General features: G+C 43.8%; 2 protein-coding genes and 1 long non-coding RNA gene across 3 annotated transcripts; all 3 read left to right on the forward strand.

The window, feature by feature from the left end:
- The first annotated feature begins 240 nt into the window (after positions 1–240).
- On the forward strand, positions 241–3,811 carry LOC127309041 (uncharacterized). The gene is made up of 5 exons (XR_011743796.1): positions 241–502; positions 572–1,244; positions 1,322–2,979; positions 3,087–3,229; positions 3,552–3,811. It is a non-coding gene; the product is annotated as an uncharacterized lncRNA (long non-coding RNA).
- A 790-nt stretch (positions 3,812–4,601) lies between these two features.
- LOC127334688 (uncharacterized) lies at positions 4,602–8,718 on the forward strand. Its single transcript, XM_051361214.1, has 9 exons — positions 4,602–4,623; positions 6,615–6,708; positions 6,803–6,914; positions 7,044–7,117; positions 7,201–7,312; positions 7,388–7,539; positions 7,665–7,845; positions 7,949–8,156; positions 8,228–8,718. Exons 1-8 carry the CDS (start codon positions 4,602–4,604, stop codon positions 8,150–8,152), a joined length of 951 nt encoding a protein of 316 aa, XP_051217174.1. The 3' UTR covers positions 8,153–8,156; positions 8,228–8,718.
- Positions 8,719–11,640: 2,922 nt separating this feature from the next.
- LOC127334695 (mitochondrial metalloendopeptidase OMA1-like) lies at positions 11,641–13,039 on the forward strand. The gene is made up of 5 exons (XM_051361227.1): positions 11,641–11,690; positions 11,786–11,927; positions 11,983–12,387; positions 12,486–12,574; positions 12,808–13,039. Exons 1-5 carry the CDS (start codon positions 11,641–11,643, stop codon positions 13,037–13,039), a joined length of 918 nt encoding a protein of 305 aa, XP_051217187.1.
- Positions 13,040–15,420: the final 2,381 nt, after the last annotated feature.

Below are 15,420 nucleotides of genomic sequence, written 5' to 3' on the forward strand. Positions count from 1 at the left end.
AGGGTTTCTTCTAGGTGCAGTTTTGGTGCCCTGTAGAAATTTTTTTCTAGGTACGATTTGGTCAGATCTCCTCCTTTTTGCTTTAGCGCTGTGTCCTATTGGTAGACTTAGGCATGTGTCTTTTGCTGTTTGGGATGGGTCCTGATCAGATTCAGGTTTTGTCTGGTATTACTCACCGCTTTGACCTCTTTTCTGACCTGTGTCTCTATGCGTGTCTCTCTCCTGATCCCCCCGTATTATCACGCCTCGCCGTGTTCTGCCTAAATTCTTCCCGGAACGAGCCCTTCCGTGGCCGGCGGCGCGCCACCGCTTCTTCCTCGGCGACTCCGCATGGTGTCCGCTTTGGCTCCGCCTCCTTCCTCTCTAGAATTCGTGTATGGAGGTCTCGAGCGCCGCTTCCTTTCTCCCTCCTGGCCTCACCTTTTCTCACAAGCATGAGAGGACGCCCCAAGGACAGAGACAACCCGATTCCGCGACGAGGAAGACCATGCGCGCTTGACAGGTACGCCTGCCTCATCCCTACATCGTGTTATTCTTTCTCCCCTTCTAATGTGCTTTGTTTCGCTCCCAGAATCGATGCCTGCTGCTCCTGATCGGTGAGCACTAACTTGCCTCCGGACCGCCCTGCTACCAAGGACGACGCCATGGGCAAGGTGGGGCGCACGGACGGATGAGGTCCCGGCGGCGGCCCTCAGGCTTGGCGCTCCATGAACGGGTATTCCTCCCGATGGGGATATAGTGGGAGTGGCTATGGCGGGCGTCTGGCCGCCGCTTCTCTGCCGCGACTTCAACCAGGGGTATAGTCGTTTTATCCAGGAGAGAGAAGAGGGGAGGCGGGGGGCATAAGGAGGGCGCTGTGTTGGCGAACAGAAGGATAATTCGCGTCCCCGCCCGAGTTTCCCCAATCCCCGACCTCTTCTATCCGAACCCGGAGATCTCAACTGCACAAGTAGCAGTGATGGGAGCAGCACACTGACAGGAGCGACATCGCGCCGAGTTTCCGAAGCCAGCCAAGGCATGGCGGCGGCGCGCCGACCTGGCCACCGCGCGACCTCGGGAGGAAGTTGGAGTGGCGGGTGGCGGCGATGCTGTCGGCACTGAGACCAGACGGCGAGTAGGGAGCAGCGACCTGGTTTTCCTAGATTGCATCTACACGATTCTCGCCGTGTCGCCGTGGTCGCCGTCGCTTCAGGGCATGTGGGTTACCTCCAATGCAGCGGTCCTACAATAGTCTCTTATCTCAGGTACACGTCGCCTCTCCCTTCCTCCACTATCCGCCTCTCCTTTCTCTGTTTTTCCCCTTCTTACATCCATCCATCAGGTTGCAGACGAGCAAGGAAGCGGATGCGGGCACGATGACGGGCTCCATCCACAAAGTCCCTGTCGACACCTTCACCATCCTCCCCCCGTCCTGAGTTGCTGCTTACCCCAAAATCTTCCCCGCCGGATCTCTCCCCTGCCGTGAGAGCCCCCTGGCCGGCGGCCGTGGCATCGGTCGGGTCCTCCTCTGTCTCTGAGGCTCTCCTGCCGTCCCGTGCTCTGGCTTCTCCCATACATCTCCTCACCTGGACGGCGGTCTGCGACCTGCTGGTTGGTTCGCTATGTGGGGACTGGATGGCCAGCAGCGCCGCCGCCTGCTCTGAGTCTGGGGGCGCGGCGTTTTGTCATTGTGTGGACCACCCGGACGACGACCAGGAGTCCAGGATGCATACAACTCTGTCGGCGAGGTGGTGTGCGAAAGACTCATGGCTGAACCGGTGGGTACGTGTATCACTGCTAGGACAATTCAGATAATTCGCGTAGCTAATACTTACTGGGATAACGATGGTCAAAGCATTGAGGCCCAGCGAGTGGCGGAGCTCCTCATGTGCTATTTTCCTTTACAATGTTTTACTATCAATGTGTGGAGAATAATTATTTATATGACATTCATTATTGATCCAAAACATATCTGATTTTGTAGATTCCATTATTTAAGTTGAATATGATTTAAAAAAAAACTATTTCTATCCTATACTTGGCTGTTGTAAATTTGATTATGTTCTTTTTGCATGTTGTGGTGTCGTATTTTAGACAACACAGAACATTTAACTTCCATTGTCTAAACGTGTTAACAATATATTGTATGCAGTTCGGTGCTAGGAAAAAAATTTAAGTACATGTGGATATATTTTCTATTAAACCCGCTGAGCATTATTGTATATGTATCACTATTTTTGTATGCAAGTTCTATGCTAGGAAAAAAAGCCTTCATTACAGGTACACATACTTGCTCTACTTCAAGATAGCTTTCCATTTCTCATCCAAGTTACTTTGTTAACTCATCTCTAGCTGAAGTGTTTGGGAGAAGCAAAAGAGTGTAGTCCTTGGAATTTTGATTGTCGGTTTACTCAAAGGACTTAATTCCTAAGTGTTTTCATGCCTTAGAACACTGAATGCATCATGTTCTCACATATGAGTTATTTGTTCAAACCAAGTTAGTTGTAGCAAATTAGCAGAAAGGGATACATTTACCTCAGATAAGTTTTCTTCAGAGTCCATTGCTATTCTTGCTATCCGGAGTAGCAACATGTTATCAAAATATTTTTTCGGGTGGAAGCTCTAGCTTTGTGTCCTCAAGAACAACATAATACTTGCAAAAAATAGGCAAAAACATCTAATATGTCAGCTCCCCCTGTACGCCTCTTTTCGTGGATCAAAAGGAAGTTGTAAATTTCCCGTTTTCATTAGCTAGATAAAAGTATATTGGTTCAACAAATAGCAAGTGATAAAAAGTCTCTCTTTTTTGGTCAAATAAATTTCTAAGTTCACGAGTTATTGCTTCTTTGGTTGCATTCAAAACCTGAATTTCTATGGTTTGACCTGCCTTTGGATATGCAAACAGCCTTCCTCAGAATTATGTCAAAGCATTTGAAAAGACAGAGATCAAAACACTGGACAACTTACATAAGAATTAGGTTTGGTCATATAGGCTGCCAGGTATATATTATACAGAACATCTTTACTCTAATTTCCATTTTTTAAATAACCACCGTTGTTCGATCAACTCACTACCCCACCTTTATGTCCGCATGGTCCAATCTTAGGTGTTGCACATGAGTGCTGCTGCCAAATCTGCTGCTGGCCATCTACTTGCTCTGTCATGGTTAGACTGTAACTGGGATAGATAAAATTATACAGCGCGGGAAATGTCCTGCACCGTGCTATTTGTCACATGTGATGCTATTGGGTAATATCTATCCCGGTTATAACTTCAGATATGCTTACACAATTGCCTATAACTTAGAGATTCAGTTAACTTGCAATTGCCTGTATATATATACGTTTTTATGTTCAGTTACTTTAACTACTCTGTCCAAAAATGTGATACTTTAGTCCCCTCCTTTTATAGCCATTACTTTGCATGGAACTTTGCAGTTATCCTCGCTGTCTCTTCCATCACGTGTTACAGTTTGAATCAACCATATCGTGCCATATCATCTACTCCGTATTTTGCTTACTAAGCTATGCAATCTTTATTCATACAATTAAAATGGAGGGTTGTGTGCCAGGTAACCATAATCGACCTATCCAGTCGATATATGCATCATCCCTGAAGCACGAAGAAAGACCCAATAATTTATTATGCATCCTGCCAATTTTTCAGTGTTACTACAATACATAACCGTTTGCACCTCTGGCAGCACACGTTGGAGATAATACTCTTCTTTCAGGGTACTTATCTAACATGACATACGATTTATTATCTATTTCATTTGCATTCTTTGATTATTTCATACCGTATTTCATTACCATTTTTGATAATTTATCTAAACTATGGAAATAACCATACTTGCAAAGTTATACTAGCAGCTAAATGTATACTCATTGTCCACAGTGCAGGAAATGAGAAGAAAACTTCAAGTGAACTATTCCCAGCTAAATAGATCACTGCATCTTGCGAGGTAAATTTGTTGGGACAGATTTCAACTGAACAGTATAGGCTGCGGTAGATCAAATAAAATTAATTCAATCCTCTTTCCCTTGCAGCAAATATAATTAATCTAGATCAACTGAACTCCAGCTAAAGGTCAAACAGGCAAGGGCCCAAATTGATGAACCAAGTAGTTTATGTGAAAAAATATATTTTGTCTCAAGGTGTGCCCACAAATCGTGGTGTAAAATATTAATCACCTATCTGCCGCTTTAGCTGGGTATGAATAGCACACAACTAATGTATTTGTTCATGCCCTAGCAGTGCCAAAGAGGGAAACAATCATCATCTTCTTTTTTGACGAGGACAGTGACACAAGGCACATACAGGTAGCAGAGCTGGAGAATAGCTAGATCACCTTCCTTCTGTTATCGTAGTGTAGGTCAGAAATATTAGATAATCTCTCCCCTTCCAATATAAATCCATCTACGATATAATCCAGTAAACAGGTGTCCTCTGGCTTACTATTGCTATAAACTAATGTGTGTCCCATATATGCATCAGCTTTGTTAATGTTTTTACTTATATCATCTGCTCATATTACCCCTGCAATAAGTTCAAGTTGTACAAAATATGCACACTCAAAAAGTGTAGCACCACGGGCGCGGCGTGCCGCTGCGCCATAAAGATGCAGTTTGGTTCAATGGATTGTAAGAGCTCATTGAACTCCTCGCATTTACGGATTGTTTTGAGCTACATTATTTTTGTCTTCTTGCTCAAAGGTCAAAAATGTTTCTTATTTTAGATTAAAATTGTCTTATTTCGATAATTTATCAGTCAATATTTGCAAGAGTTGCTCACTATGTATATGCTCTGGATCAGCTAAGGTAGTTATGTAATGAATAAACTTTTATTCGTCCAAGCCCTTATGATGATGCTCTTAAATTTAAATGCAGCAATTAGTTCCATATTTAGTGGAAGTGTATTTTTGAATGATCCTCACAACTGATGTTGATCAAGCAGTAGTAGAGTTAGCATCTTAAATTTTTTATTCTACAAATAGGAAACACAGTCTCAGTATCTTCGGTTTGTTCAGCAAAATATCTGAAGATTAATGTATGCCTATTTTGTAACATATAGAAGTGACTTATTTCCATTTCAAGATAAGCTTTTCCCAAAAGGTAAGATGCTAGGAGGTGCTACTTTATCTCATGTGTTGCTTTTCACGGTAAATTGCTTGCGGTGTTCAGTGTGCTTGCTGCCTCATCGGTAGAAATTTGCCTACCGTCCATTGTCTACTTCATAGAGAAATCATAGAGCGCTTGCGCTGCTTCGGTCAAAATTTGCTTCCCATCCATTGCATAATTGTTTCTGTAGAAACCACAGAGTGCTTATTATTGCCATACTTGCCTTTCTTCTGAACAAAATCTGTAGGCAAACAAAAATGTCATGCCTTTTCTTCTTACTCAGAATGGTGTATCCAGGCTAAAGTATTTGTTACTCAAAATTTGTAGGCATTCTATCCTGAATGGCAGGAAATAATGCGACTTCTGTATGACATTCACGTCGGCCATTTTTGTATTTGCAACTCCAGAAAACAATTAGTTATGCTATTTCATACATGTTAGAAAATGTTGATTTGTCACACTCTACCTGTTCCTATTTAATTTGTTTGTCCCTGATGTTTCCAATTCGATTGAAAAGATTTTTCCAGGCTGGAGCCCAATTTTTTCTCACAAATGCAAGTAATTGCTTAGGTAAAAATTATTCTTCATGGCTCAAATAGAAATAACATATCTTCATTAATTCCTGATATCATCATACTAACTGTCCTTAGAAGCTGAGAACACGAAGGCGTATTGTAACTTGAGAAGATGCATCTCTTGGCAATGTTATGCACTGCTTGAGATACAGTCGTCACCACTTATTTGTCTCACATGAATAACATCTATTGGAAAGTAAAGTCGGGAGAGAAACTTCTGCAACGGAGTTTTTTTTTTGCCAATTGCTGAATCCGGTATATATTTTGTCAACTGTTCTCCAACCATTTAGTGCCATGTCATTCTGCAATTGGATCCAAGTGGTTCATAATAAGCTCGACAAGGTGCTTTCATACTAGATAGCTATCCTTTCATTAGTTCAATGTCTCTGCCACATGTGTACCCCATAGATGAAGTTTCGGGAACTGTGACAACTTAGTTCTCTAACAACACATCAGCGTCTTAAGAAAGTATCTAGGAGGCTTTTTTCGAGGGAGTATGATAGTCAACCTAAACTAAAAAATAATTAGAACTACTTAACCCATCCTTGAAAATACAGTGTTTTCTTTTAAGTTGGGATGCTTGCAAGTTTATCCCTGAATTGGGCCAGCCGACTGTTTAGACTATGTGATTGATCATTTTGATTTATATGATCCCCAAAAAAGCTACATATCAGTGGATCATTCTTTTCGGATCTGCTTTAGTCTAAAGATTGTTCTAGCAGAGGTGGTGCCACCGCCGGAGAACTTTCCTTTGTTCGCCTATACTGCTCTCCCATTTAGCATGTTATTGCATCGCATCGATCGGAATATAGTCAATATACTTCTATCTGGTGAGAATGTGACCGCTTTGGTGCTTGGTTTATTTTATTGTGTCATCTGTATCCTTAATACCATGTGTTTTATGTTGTGATAATTTGATTGCTCCATGTGGATTTGTAGACGTTGTTGGATTGGTGAACAAGGTCACTTGTGTTTTGCCCCCTTCTGGTAATGCTAGGAGCCAGAAACGTCAAGTGTATATCACAGATGTTAGGTGTGTGTTGCTGCTACTTTTATATCTACTTTTCCAACAACATACTTGCCTCTTTTGATTGTTATCTGATTTATGTTTATGTTGCTTCATGAAGCGAGCTTGCTATTGTTACCCTTTGTGGGGAGCACGCTGATTTGTTTGATGCTGATGGGCTGATAGAGGCATCGGATGAGGAGCCTATTATCATTTTATTTGTTGGCATGACAGTTAGTCATTGCTCAGGTGCCGCACTCTCTCTTTCTAGCACTATTTTCTGTTATCTTTCGCTTTTTTATTTGTTTCCTTTCTTTTTGGTCTATGCAAACTGTAGTATTTATTGCTCTGCAGGTTTATAGGCCTTCAAGTGTACATCTGTTACAAGATGGCATGTTAATCTGCCAATTCTAGAGATAGCTGATGTTCGGGAGAGGCATGTTTATCAAGGAATCAGTTCCTGCTGCGTGTCAGGATTGTTGTTTGTTTGGTGACATGTGTATTTTCCGTGTGTTACAGATCGAAACATCTACCGTGGTGCATTGAGCTGCACAGTGCAAATCAAAGTCGTTCTAAGCCGACCGTATCATCAATCGAGGAGATAGCGGCCTTTGAGCCGAATGATATCATGGTATGTTCAGAGTACTATGGTGAATATTTTTCTCCCCTGCATTCTCTGGTTAAATCTGTTGTTAATCGTGTTTAGGGTGAGTGTTATAAGATATCCAGTATAATTACCGATGTTTTCATAACCAAGGGTTGGTATTATATAAGCTGCAAAGAATATTGGAAAATGGTTACTTTAGAGGATGGAGTATACAAATGTCCTTGGTGTCCCACTATTATACATCTGCCCAGGTATAGTGCACCTGATTTCCATGTCCTCCGTTTTTCGTGATGTATATTGCTTACTTTATTTTACCCTTTTTATGTTCTGTTTGTTAGACACTAATTCTTATTTTTTTATGTCATTGCTCTGCCAGGTATAGGCTCATTGTTGGAGCAGTTGACACTGGTTCTACAGATCCTCTCGCTGCCAAATTTACGGACCTTTATTTGTTTGGGCCTCGTGAGGAAACGGTCGTCCAAAAAGAGGATCTTCATTTGTTTGGACCTCCTGAGGAAACTGTCGTCCGAAAAGAGGCGTTGCTGCTTGTGTCAAGTGTAAGAGGACTAACTAATGCAGTGCCCAAGTTTTTACTTGAGAATTCAGTGTTGTTCTACTCATAGACGTGAATGACTATACTCATTGCACAACTACCTCCAGGTACAAATTGTTGAGCCGATTGTCCATGCCAATGTTGTCTTGCGAGAGGGAGTGAATTGTTCAGCTGTAGGTCAGGACAATGTTGGCATCCCTGCTCCTGAAACCCCAAAGCATGTTCCAGATCCTGCTGAGACATCAACTCTGCCACTGTTCATGGATCTCACGCCACAGACTGCACGCAACATATTCAGCTTCCGTTATTGATGAGGTATAATTGTACTGTCTTTGCAGGACATCAGTGTTTTTGCGTTTCTGACAGGCGATGTATTTCTATTGTAGACTGCCTCCGATTCCATTGGGAGAATGAAGCGCAACAATCCCGGTGATGGCGAGCACCCAGGTCGAAGAAAGGGTTACATTTTTCGGATGCTGATGACTAGGTTCCTGGGCACGTGTTTGTGAGCTTAACGTGAAGAGCATGGTGGTTCTATTGTCAGCGATTTTTTTTATGCTGGTGTTTTTACTGTCTACAAGCTACTATTTGGCTGGTGTATGCAACAAGGTTGCTTCGCTATGGCCCCCGGTTCTGTTGTTCAAGGCTCATATGTTTGGGCCCCGAGTCCTCTTCTATCTTTATACATCTTGGGACAGTCTGACTGTTTAGACTATGCCTTTTTCATTCTACTTTTAGACTATGGCTATTAAGATGTACTCTATACTAAACTGGATGCAACTAACTCTCCGCAATATCTTATCTCGGCTAAACTGTCATGTGGACTATGTAATGGGACATGAATAAAATTAGCGCGCTCTTTTGTTTTCCCGCTGTATGTAACAAGGGCCAAACATAGTGAACCTCTACCCCACACCGCTTTATTTCATAATTTGCAAATATTTATATTGCCTCAAGGGGGTATAACATGTTGCACTCAACATTTTTTTGAACAAGAGAAGGGTCCAAACGACCAAGAAGCTTCAATAACTGTGGTTGGACAACTTTAGAAGCAGGACCCTAAGCATTACAGAAAGTACATAATGGTTCCCACACTTGGCAAATAGAATGTTGAAATAAACTGAGAAAAGCGACCCAGCCTTTCTCCACCGTTGGTGCTTCAGAGCTTCGAAGCAATGGTCATGCTTAAACTGAAGTTCCTCTGCTTTGGCACGGCTGCCTGGAGGAAGAAAACCCATGGGCGCAAGTAGCACCGATGCTTCAGAGCAAAATTGTTGTCGTTGATGACCTCCACCATGTGAAGCTTTAAGATCTTCTCCAACGGCTGTTGAGGTAAGATTGCAACCCTCAGTCCACCTCCATGATGGACAGTTCTAGCAGAAACCGCCAACATCCGTGACGCCCCGAGCTTATTCTTGAGACCGATGCCAGATCGATGCTCTACTACCATCCTCCACCATGGAGATCCGACAGGAAAGCACGCCGGACGACCTAGGTCGCTGCTCCACCGCGACCAAGATCATCATCCACAACACGACATAACGTCAAGATGCCATAGCGGCAAACCAAACCTACAACCTAACATATTGTACAAAGGAGAAGGCCGGCCACCCCTCTAATCCCTACTCCAGCCGGTAGAGCCGCCAGAGGAGGATGGGAGAGGTGAGGGGAGTATCTGCGCAACTCTCAAGAGGAGGGAGAAGACTAGGACAAAATGAGAGCCCGCCTTAAAAGTTGCAACTACTCATAAGTTTTGGTTCCCCGTTATAAACTTGAGAATATTAGAAAATGTAAAATTTTAGTGTCGGAAGTAAGATGTAAACATTGGAATGTACTCTCCCTCACCGGGTGTCATAAATTTGATTCTACAGTAAATAAATAAAGATGGTTGACATTTTAGGAATCGCATATAAGAAGAGAATGAAAAAAATTGGGATCATGTATTTATTTTTTGCATCTGAATCCCGTGCAAGTACAGTGTCACTACAAAAATTACCATCAACCATCCACCATATGGCGCGGCGTGCCGCCGCGCCTTTCATTGCTAGTAGAAGATTATTCCGCCATGCATTGGATGGCCTCTTTCCAGTGTGGTCTGTAGCTGGAAATCCATTTTGGCTCATAGGTGTAGATGCACGTATTACTGAAAAAACATACTTCAAAATGTCTAAAATTGTCGAAAAAAAATTAGGGGTGTACTTCCACATATTTTATGCCTGCACACAAAGTGTCGCGAAAAAATATTATTTTATATGGCATGTGCAAATAACATAATTTCTGATGCTCTAAACAAGTTTTTTACGAGACATTCATTTGTCTTTTTTACATAGGCCACATAAAATATTTTTTCCCCACAAAAATTTCATCAGGTAACATAGGATGTTCGGATGCACGATAAGGAATTTTATTCAAATTTCTTAACATTTTAAAATAATTTTTATTTTTATTTTTCCTAATAGGTGTATATACACCTATGAGCCAAAACGCCTTGTCCGGTCTGTACTCTGTAGCCTTTTAATTTGTTTGTGTTAGTGAGCCTCACAAAGCGCAATGCAAATTGATAGAGTAAGAAGAAATACGGTGTCGGTTCCTCTAGTTGTGTGTTTCTTTGTCGTAAAAAAAGTTTTCTTGGACAGTCTAATCAGATCAACAAGGCAGAGAGAATAGAGCATGAAGAAGGACTTGCCGGCTAATTGTCAAAAAAAAAATTAAGGTCCCTTTTGTTTATTTGGCAATGGATTGTTAAAATTTGCACCTCCCCGCTCCATCCACCGCCTCCCCTCTTGTGTTCTCGTGCTTTCTGGTACATGGAGGCACTGAGGCTCGTGTTCTTTGTTGATGGTGGTTTGGCACTCCTTGCATATGACAGAAGCTTGTCTTTGGGGATTTGCAATTTCGCGTCTTCTTCTGCATGGTGCCTAGCGGCAAAAAAGGGTTAGCATTAGCCTAAAGTTCGAAATTTTGGTTCGCCTTTTGATCTCTCGCCTAGATCTGCTAACCATATATCTTCACTGATTACCAGATTTTATATCTAACTATGAAACATGCTAGTGTGTTTCCACATATAACCTCAACAATAAGGGTAAGCACTTAACAAAACCTTTTGTAAATGATACACTGCAATTACTAAAGTTATGCACATTGCTAATTGAGTTATTGGCGAATAAGTTATACTTTAAAATTGTGGGGATATTTTTCAATGGCTTTTCATAGAATGGTGTTCCATTGAACCAAGGAACCCCTATGAAAATCTTCAGCTTTTTTTCTTGTGAACTTTGAACCTCCAAATATTGAAATACACGATAAGTCGCTTTGAAACAGAAAAATAAAAAATGACCAGTATTACCTGGCTCAAAAGTAGGCAGGCCAACTTCCTCTCTCTCCTTTCCACATGCAGCCCAAACCACCCGCAGCCCAGCCGAGAAGCCGGCTCATCCAGGTCTCCTTGGAACAGCTCGCTCCCGAGCGCAGCACAGAACCGCCGACGCCATGGCGCTACAGCCGTTTCCGTTTACCCCTTCTCCACGTGATTCATAGTTCCATACGAAATACGGTAACTATATATATCTTATTCTGTCCGTTTTCTATCCATCCGTTACCGGATTTTTGTCTAAAATTCCGTATCCATAGATCCATATAATCTGCGATAAATCGCGACCCTCATGACAAGTGCAATTCCAGTTTAGATCATACGCCGCCACTCCCGAAAGCTACCTCGATCCCAACGAAAGAAAGGAAAATTTCAGCAACATGAACTGCTTGACTTCTCTGGCCCGCTACACAGCCTCGCGGCGCCGAGATGCCCTGGGCGCCATGCGAGGACTCCTTTTCCGGCACGCTGCAGCGACTGTGTGTCGAACGCCTGCTATAGCGCCGGCGACTACACCACACCTTCGTCACCCCATCCGGGGTCTCTTCTTTCAGCACATTAATCGTGTCAGCAGGCACTACTGCACCTCCACCCAGAGGTACTCTCGGTGGTACTATGACCCACGGAAGGTTGCTCTGGCAACGGTGCCTCTGCTCGGCATCGGCATCGGCATCGGCGATGCGCTGATTCCAGACTACCACGGATACATTGAGACAGTGCCCTTCACCAATCGCACTCACATTGTTCTCCGCAGTCCGCACTCCCCGGCAGGAGCGCGAGCACAGCGAGACCCGCTTCGCCTGCCTCAAGGAGAAGCACGCCTCCATCATACTTGACCCGCACCACCCAGATTGTGTTCGCCTCAACAACATCACCTCGAAGCTTGTCCGCGCCGTCCACACCCACCTCATCATCAAGAGCCATGATACCGCCATGCTCGAGCTCGATCGTGGCAATGCCGCCTCGGTGGTGGAGGTTTTGAGGAAGAAGCTGGGAAGCGCAGGGAGAGCACAGCCAGCGACTGGGCATCTCGATGGGCTCAACTGGGAGGTGATGGTGGTGGAAGATAAGCGCGTCAATATGTGGTGCTACCCCGCTGGCAAGATTGTAGTGCCCACTGGATTTCTACAAGTTTTCAGGACAGATGCTGAACTTGCCACTATGATTGCTCATGAGGTAGGTTTATTTGCTCAATGGGCTGATGCATGTGTGCTTTGGGATTGTTCTCCTGAGAATTCAAACCAACTTATTGTTTCTCTTTTTTCATTCTTAAGGTCGGGCACGTCGTTGCGAGGCACTGGGCAGAGAAGATCATCTACAGGAAGTGTCTTCCCAAACCCCTCAGGGTGCCCTTCTTCCGAAGGTATATTCACTTGTATATACATCAACTTTCTTTGCTGGCTGTCAAACACAAGGAAAAAAACATGTCAAACCGTAGTTATATTCCAAGTATGTTGAACATTCCCCTCCACGACAGTGCCGTTCTGAATTAGCTCGTGTCTTCTGTAGTTTCTTTCTTGTTTTGCATTATCGATCCAATGTAAGTATTTCGTGTTATAACTTATAAGCTCTTCTGATGATGCTCTCACTATGCAGGGCTGAGAGAGAGGCAGATCAGATTGGGTTGATGATACTTGCTGCAGCTGGTTTTGATCCTCGCGTAGCCCCACCGGCCTTTCAAAAGCTAGGACATAGTGGAAGATTCCTCTCTACTTATCCTTCGAGTAAGAAAAGAGCACAACTGTTATCAGGAAATAAAATTATGGAAGAGGCGCTCAAGTTGTATAGAGAAGTTAGTCCCAATCAACACACTGAAGATTCTCTCTGAGTTTTAGATTTTGAAACTGTCGTGCAGCAGGTTAGTTATGTTCTAGTGCTCCACACAAATATGTTAGCTACCAGATAGTTCTCTAGATTGATAGGGAGGATCAGTAGCAATATTCGGTTACATTCGAGGATTTGCTGGAAAAGGAAATCTAAACTACGCGGAGAGACAAACTCCGGTAGCCAAAATTTTCGAGACGAACAAAATGAGCAAAAGTGGACCACCAGGCGGTTAACAGACTGGAAAAGAGAGAGGGTGGCGTGGCCTCCCCCTCTGGCCGCGCCACTAGGCCTCTTTCAGCCCTCGAGCGTCCGTTTCGCATCATCTTTTCGTGAACCGACTTGTTTTTCCCTAAAAATTACTATATATAAGACTTCGGGGGTTTTCATCGAGGCAACGACAGCGTAGATCAAAAACACAGAAACACAGAGTTAGCAGGCCGCTGCTGGCGGAGATCGGATGTGGGAAACGCTGCCGGAATCGCCTCCGGTGGACTACTCCCCCCTCAGGTGAAGGCATTAGCACCATCTTCATCATCTTCATCAACATCTACAACAACTCTTCGTCATCCCCCTCTGCAATCTCTTGGCAAACATGATCTATGATGCAATATACTGTTTTTCCATGATCTATTGTATCTCTACGTTGATGTTTGAGTAGTGAATTGTTCATGGAAATTGTTATATAGTTTATTGTTGGTTGCATACAAGTATTTGTTATATTCTATGATGGTCTTATGTATTGATATATGAGTGCACACATATGTCAAGGGGATGCATAAGGTTATCACCGTTGCATGTTGACATGATGAGGGATAGTGGGAGCGACAGAAACCCGGTCCCGATTCTTAGATGCATGTTAACGGGGAACCAATTATGGGGACCTTTAAACTTACAACGGTGGTTGGACATTCTTAGATCCATGTCTTAATAATTCATTTGTTTGCTCTTGAAAATGGCCTTAGGATCAATCACTAGGGGTCTACTTGCACATGTATATAGCTACACATATTGTTGTGAGTATACTTTATGGGTATTGCCAACAACATGGTCTAGATCCGGCAAGCTCGTGTGGCCTACAGATGGTGATGGTGGCATATGGCCCGTCGGGCGGCCCAGTTGTTGCTGATAGAAGATGGATGAAGTCCAGCTCAGGAACAGGAGCCGGATCCCGACCAACCTACAAAGTAGGCGGATCCATGGAGGCTCATGAAGTATCCGGATCCATGACGGCAGGATTAGATCTAGGTGGATCCTTGACGTGCACGGCAATGTATATTCCATACTTAGGCATCTTGTATTCCGGCTAGGACTCTCCGTGTAAACCCAAGATCACGGCGCCTTTATAAGCTGGATCCTAGGAGCCCTAGAGGCACAACCACAACTCATTGTAACAACGTGAAAGCGCCCAAATAATTCCAAATAAGCAGCAGTAGGTACTATCATCGAGCATGTGTCCGAAGTTGGGTAAATCGCGTACCACCGTCCCGAGGACTCTCCGTCCGATGGCCCCTACTTCTTCTTCCCTCCATGAGGATCCCTCCTCTGGAGTACCATCGAATAGGCAACGACACCTATCTATGGCTCCTCCCTGGAAGAAGCACTAAAAAGACTACAATGAGCTTCACTAATTATGATAACCACACAAATGAAATAGCAATTTGCCTGAACACTTTCTCTCTTGAGTTACTCACTTCATCTCATTGCATTTTACTTTATTGCACTTTACTTATTGTTGCACTAGTTTTACTTCTTGCATTTTAATTTCAGCACATATATATATAGTTTTTAGTAAAACCTCTTCACACACACATCATATCTCCTAGCTTTGCATAGAAGGCCATATAAGTGGGTTATAGGGATTTAGAGAATAGATAGTTACTTTCAGCTCCTCGTGGGTTCGACACTCAAATACTTATCGAATTGTACTGTGTTGATCCCCTGCACTTGGGGGTTATCACACCCCGACAAAATGTTTGACCGCACCCTCTGGGACACGTCGACCGAGCCGACAATGCCGCTGCACTAGCTGAACAACATTGTCACCCAAGCCACACTGAGAGGCGATCCAACCTCATAGGTACACAACCCACGATAATTCCTGAGTCCGCCGCCTCGATGCACAAGGAAAACCTCTTGGGGCCGCCTCCCCAACGTCCACCACGTCATCGACAAGCGAGACCAAGCAAGCAACCACATGCCAACTCTCCAAGGCGATGCCTCCAACGACATAGTGGCATATCTATCACGATCGCCCGCTTTGGCAATCCAAAGCTAGGGATTTCTCCCAGGCATCCATAACCCCACGATGGCAAGAAACATAGCTCAACAACAATGCCTCCAAGGAGGCAAACAACGCCAGGGCGCCGTCGTTGTCGGCCTCGA

The sequence above is a fragment of the Lolium perenne genome, chromosome 1, assembly GCF_019359855.2.
Source record: "Lolium perenne isolate Kyuss_39 chromosome 1, Kyuss_2.0, whole genome shotgun sequence".
NCBI classification, from domain to species: domain Eukaryota; kingdom Viridiplantae; phylum Streptophyta; class Magnoliopsida; order Poales; family Poaceae; genus Lolium; species Lolium perenne.

Bases quoted from the DNA above. Each gene is read 5' to 3' on its own strand.
- LOC127334688 (XM_051361214.1), top strand. From the start codon at position 4,602: ATGCAGTTTGGTTCAATGGATT. The intron at 7,118-7,200 runs GCATGTTTATCA...CGTGTGTTACAG, and splicing joins ATAGCTGATGTTCGGGAGAG to ATCGAAACATCTACCGTGGT. The intron at 7,540-7,664 runs GTATAGTGCACC...TTGCTCTGCCAG, and splicing joins ACTATTATACATCTGCCCAG to GTATAGGCTCATTGTTGGAG.
- LOC127334695 (XM_051361227.1), top strand. From the start codon at position 11,641: ATGCCCTGGGCGCCATGCGAGGACTCCTTTTCCGGCACGCTGCAGCGA. The intron at 11,928-11,982 runs GTGCCCTTCACC...ACTCCCCGGCAG, and splicing joins ACCACGGATACATTGAGACA to GAGCGCGAGCACAGCGAGAC. The intron at 12,388-12,485 runs GTAGGTTTATTT...TTCATTCTTAAG, and splicing joins CCACTATGATTGCTCATGAG to GTCGGGCACGTCGTTGCGAG.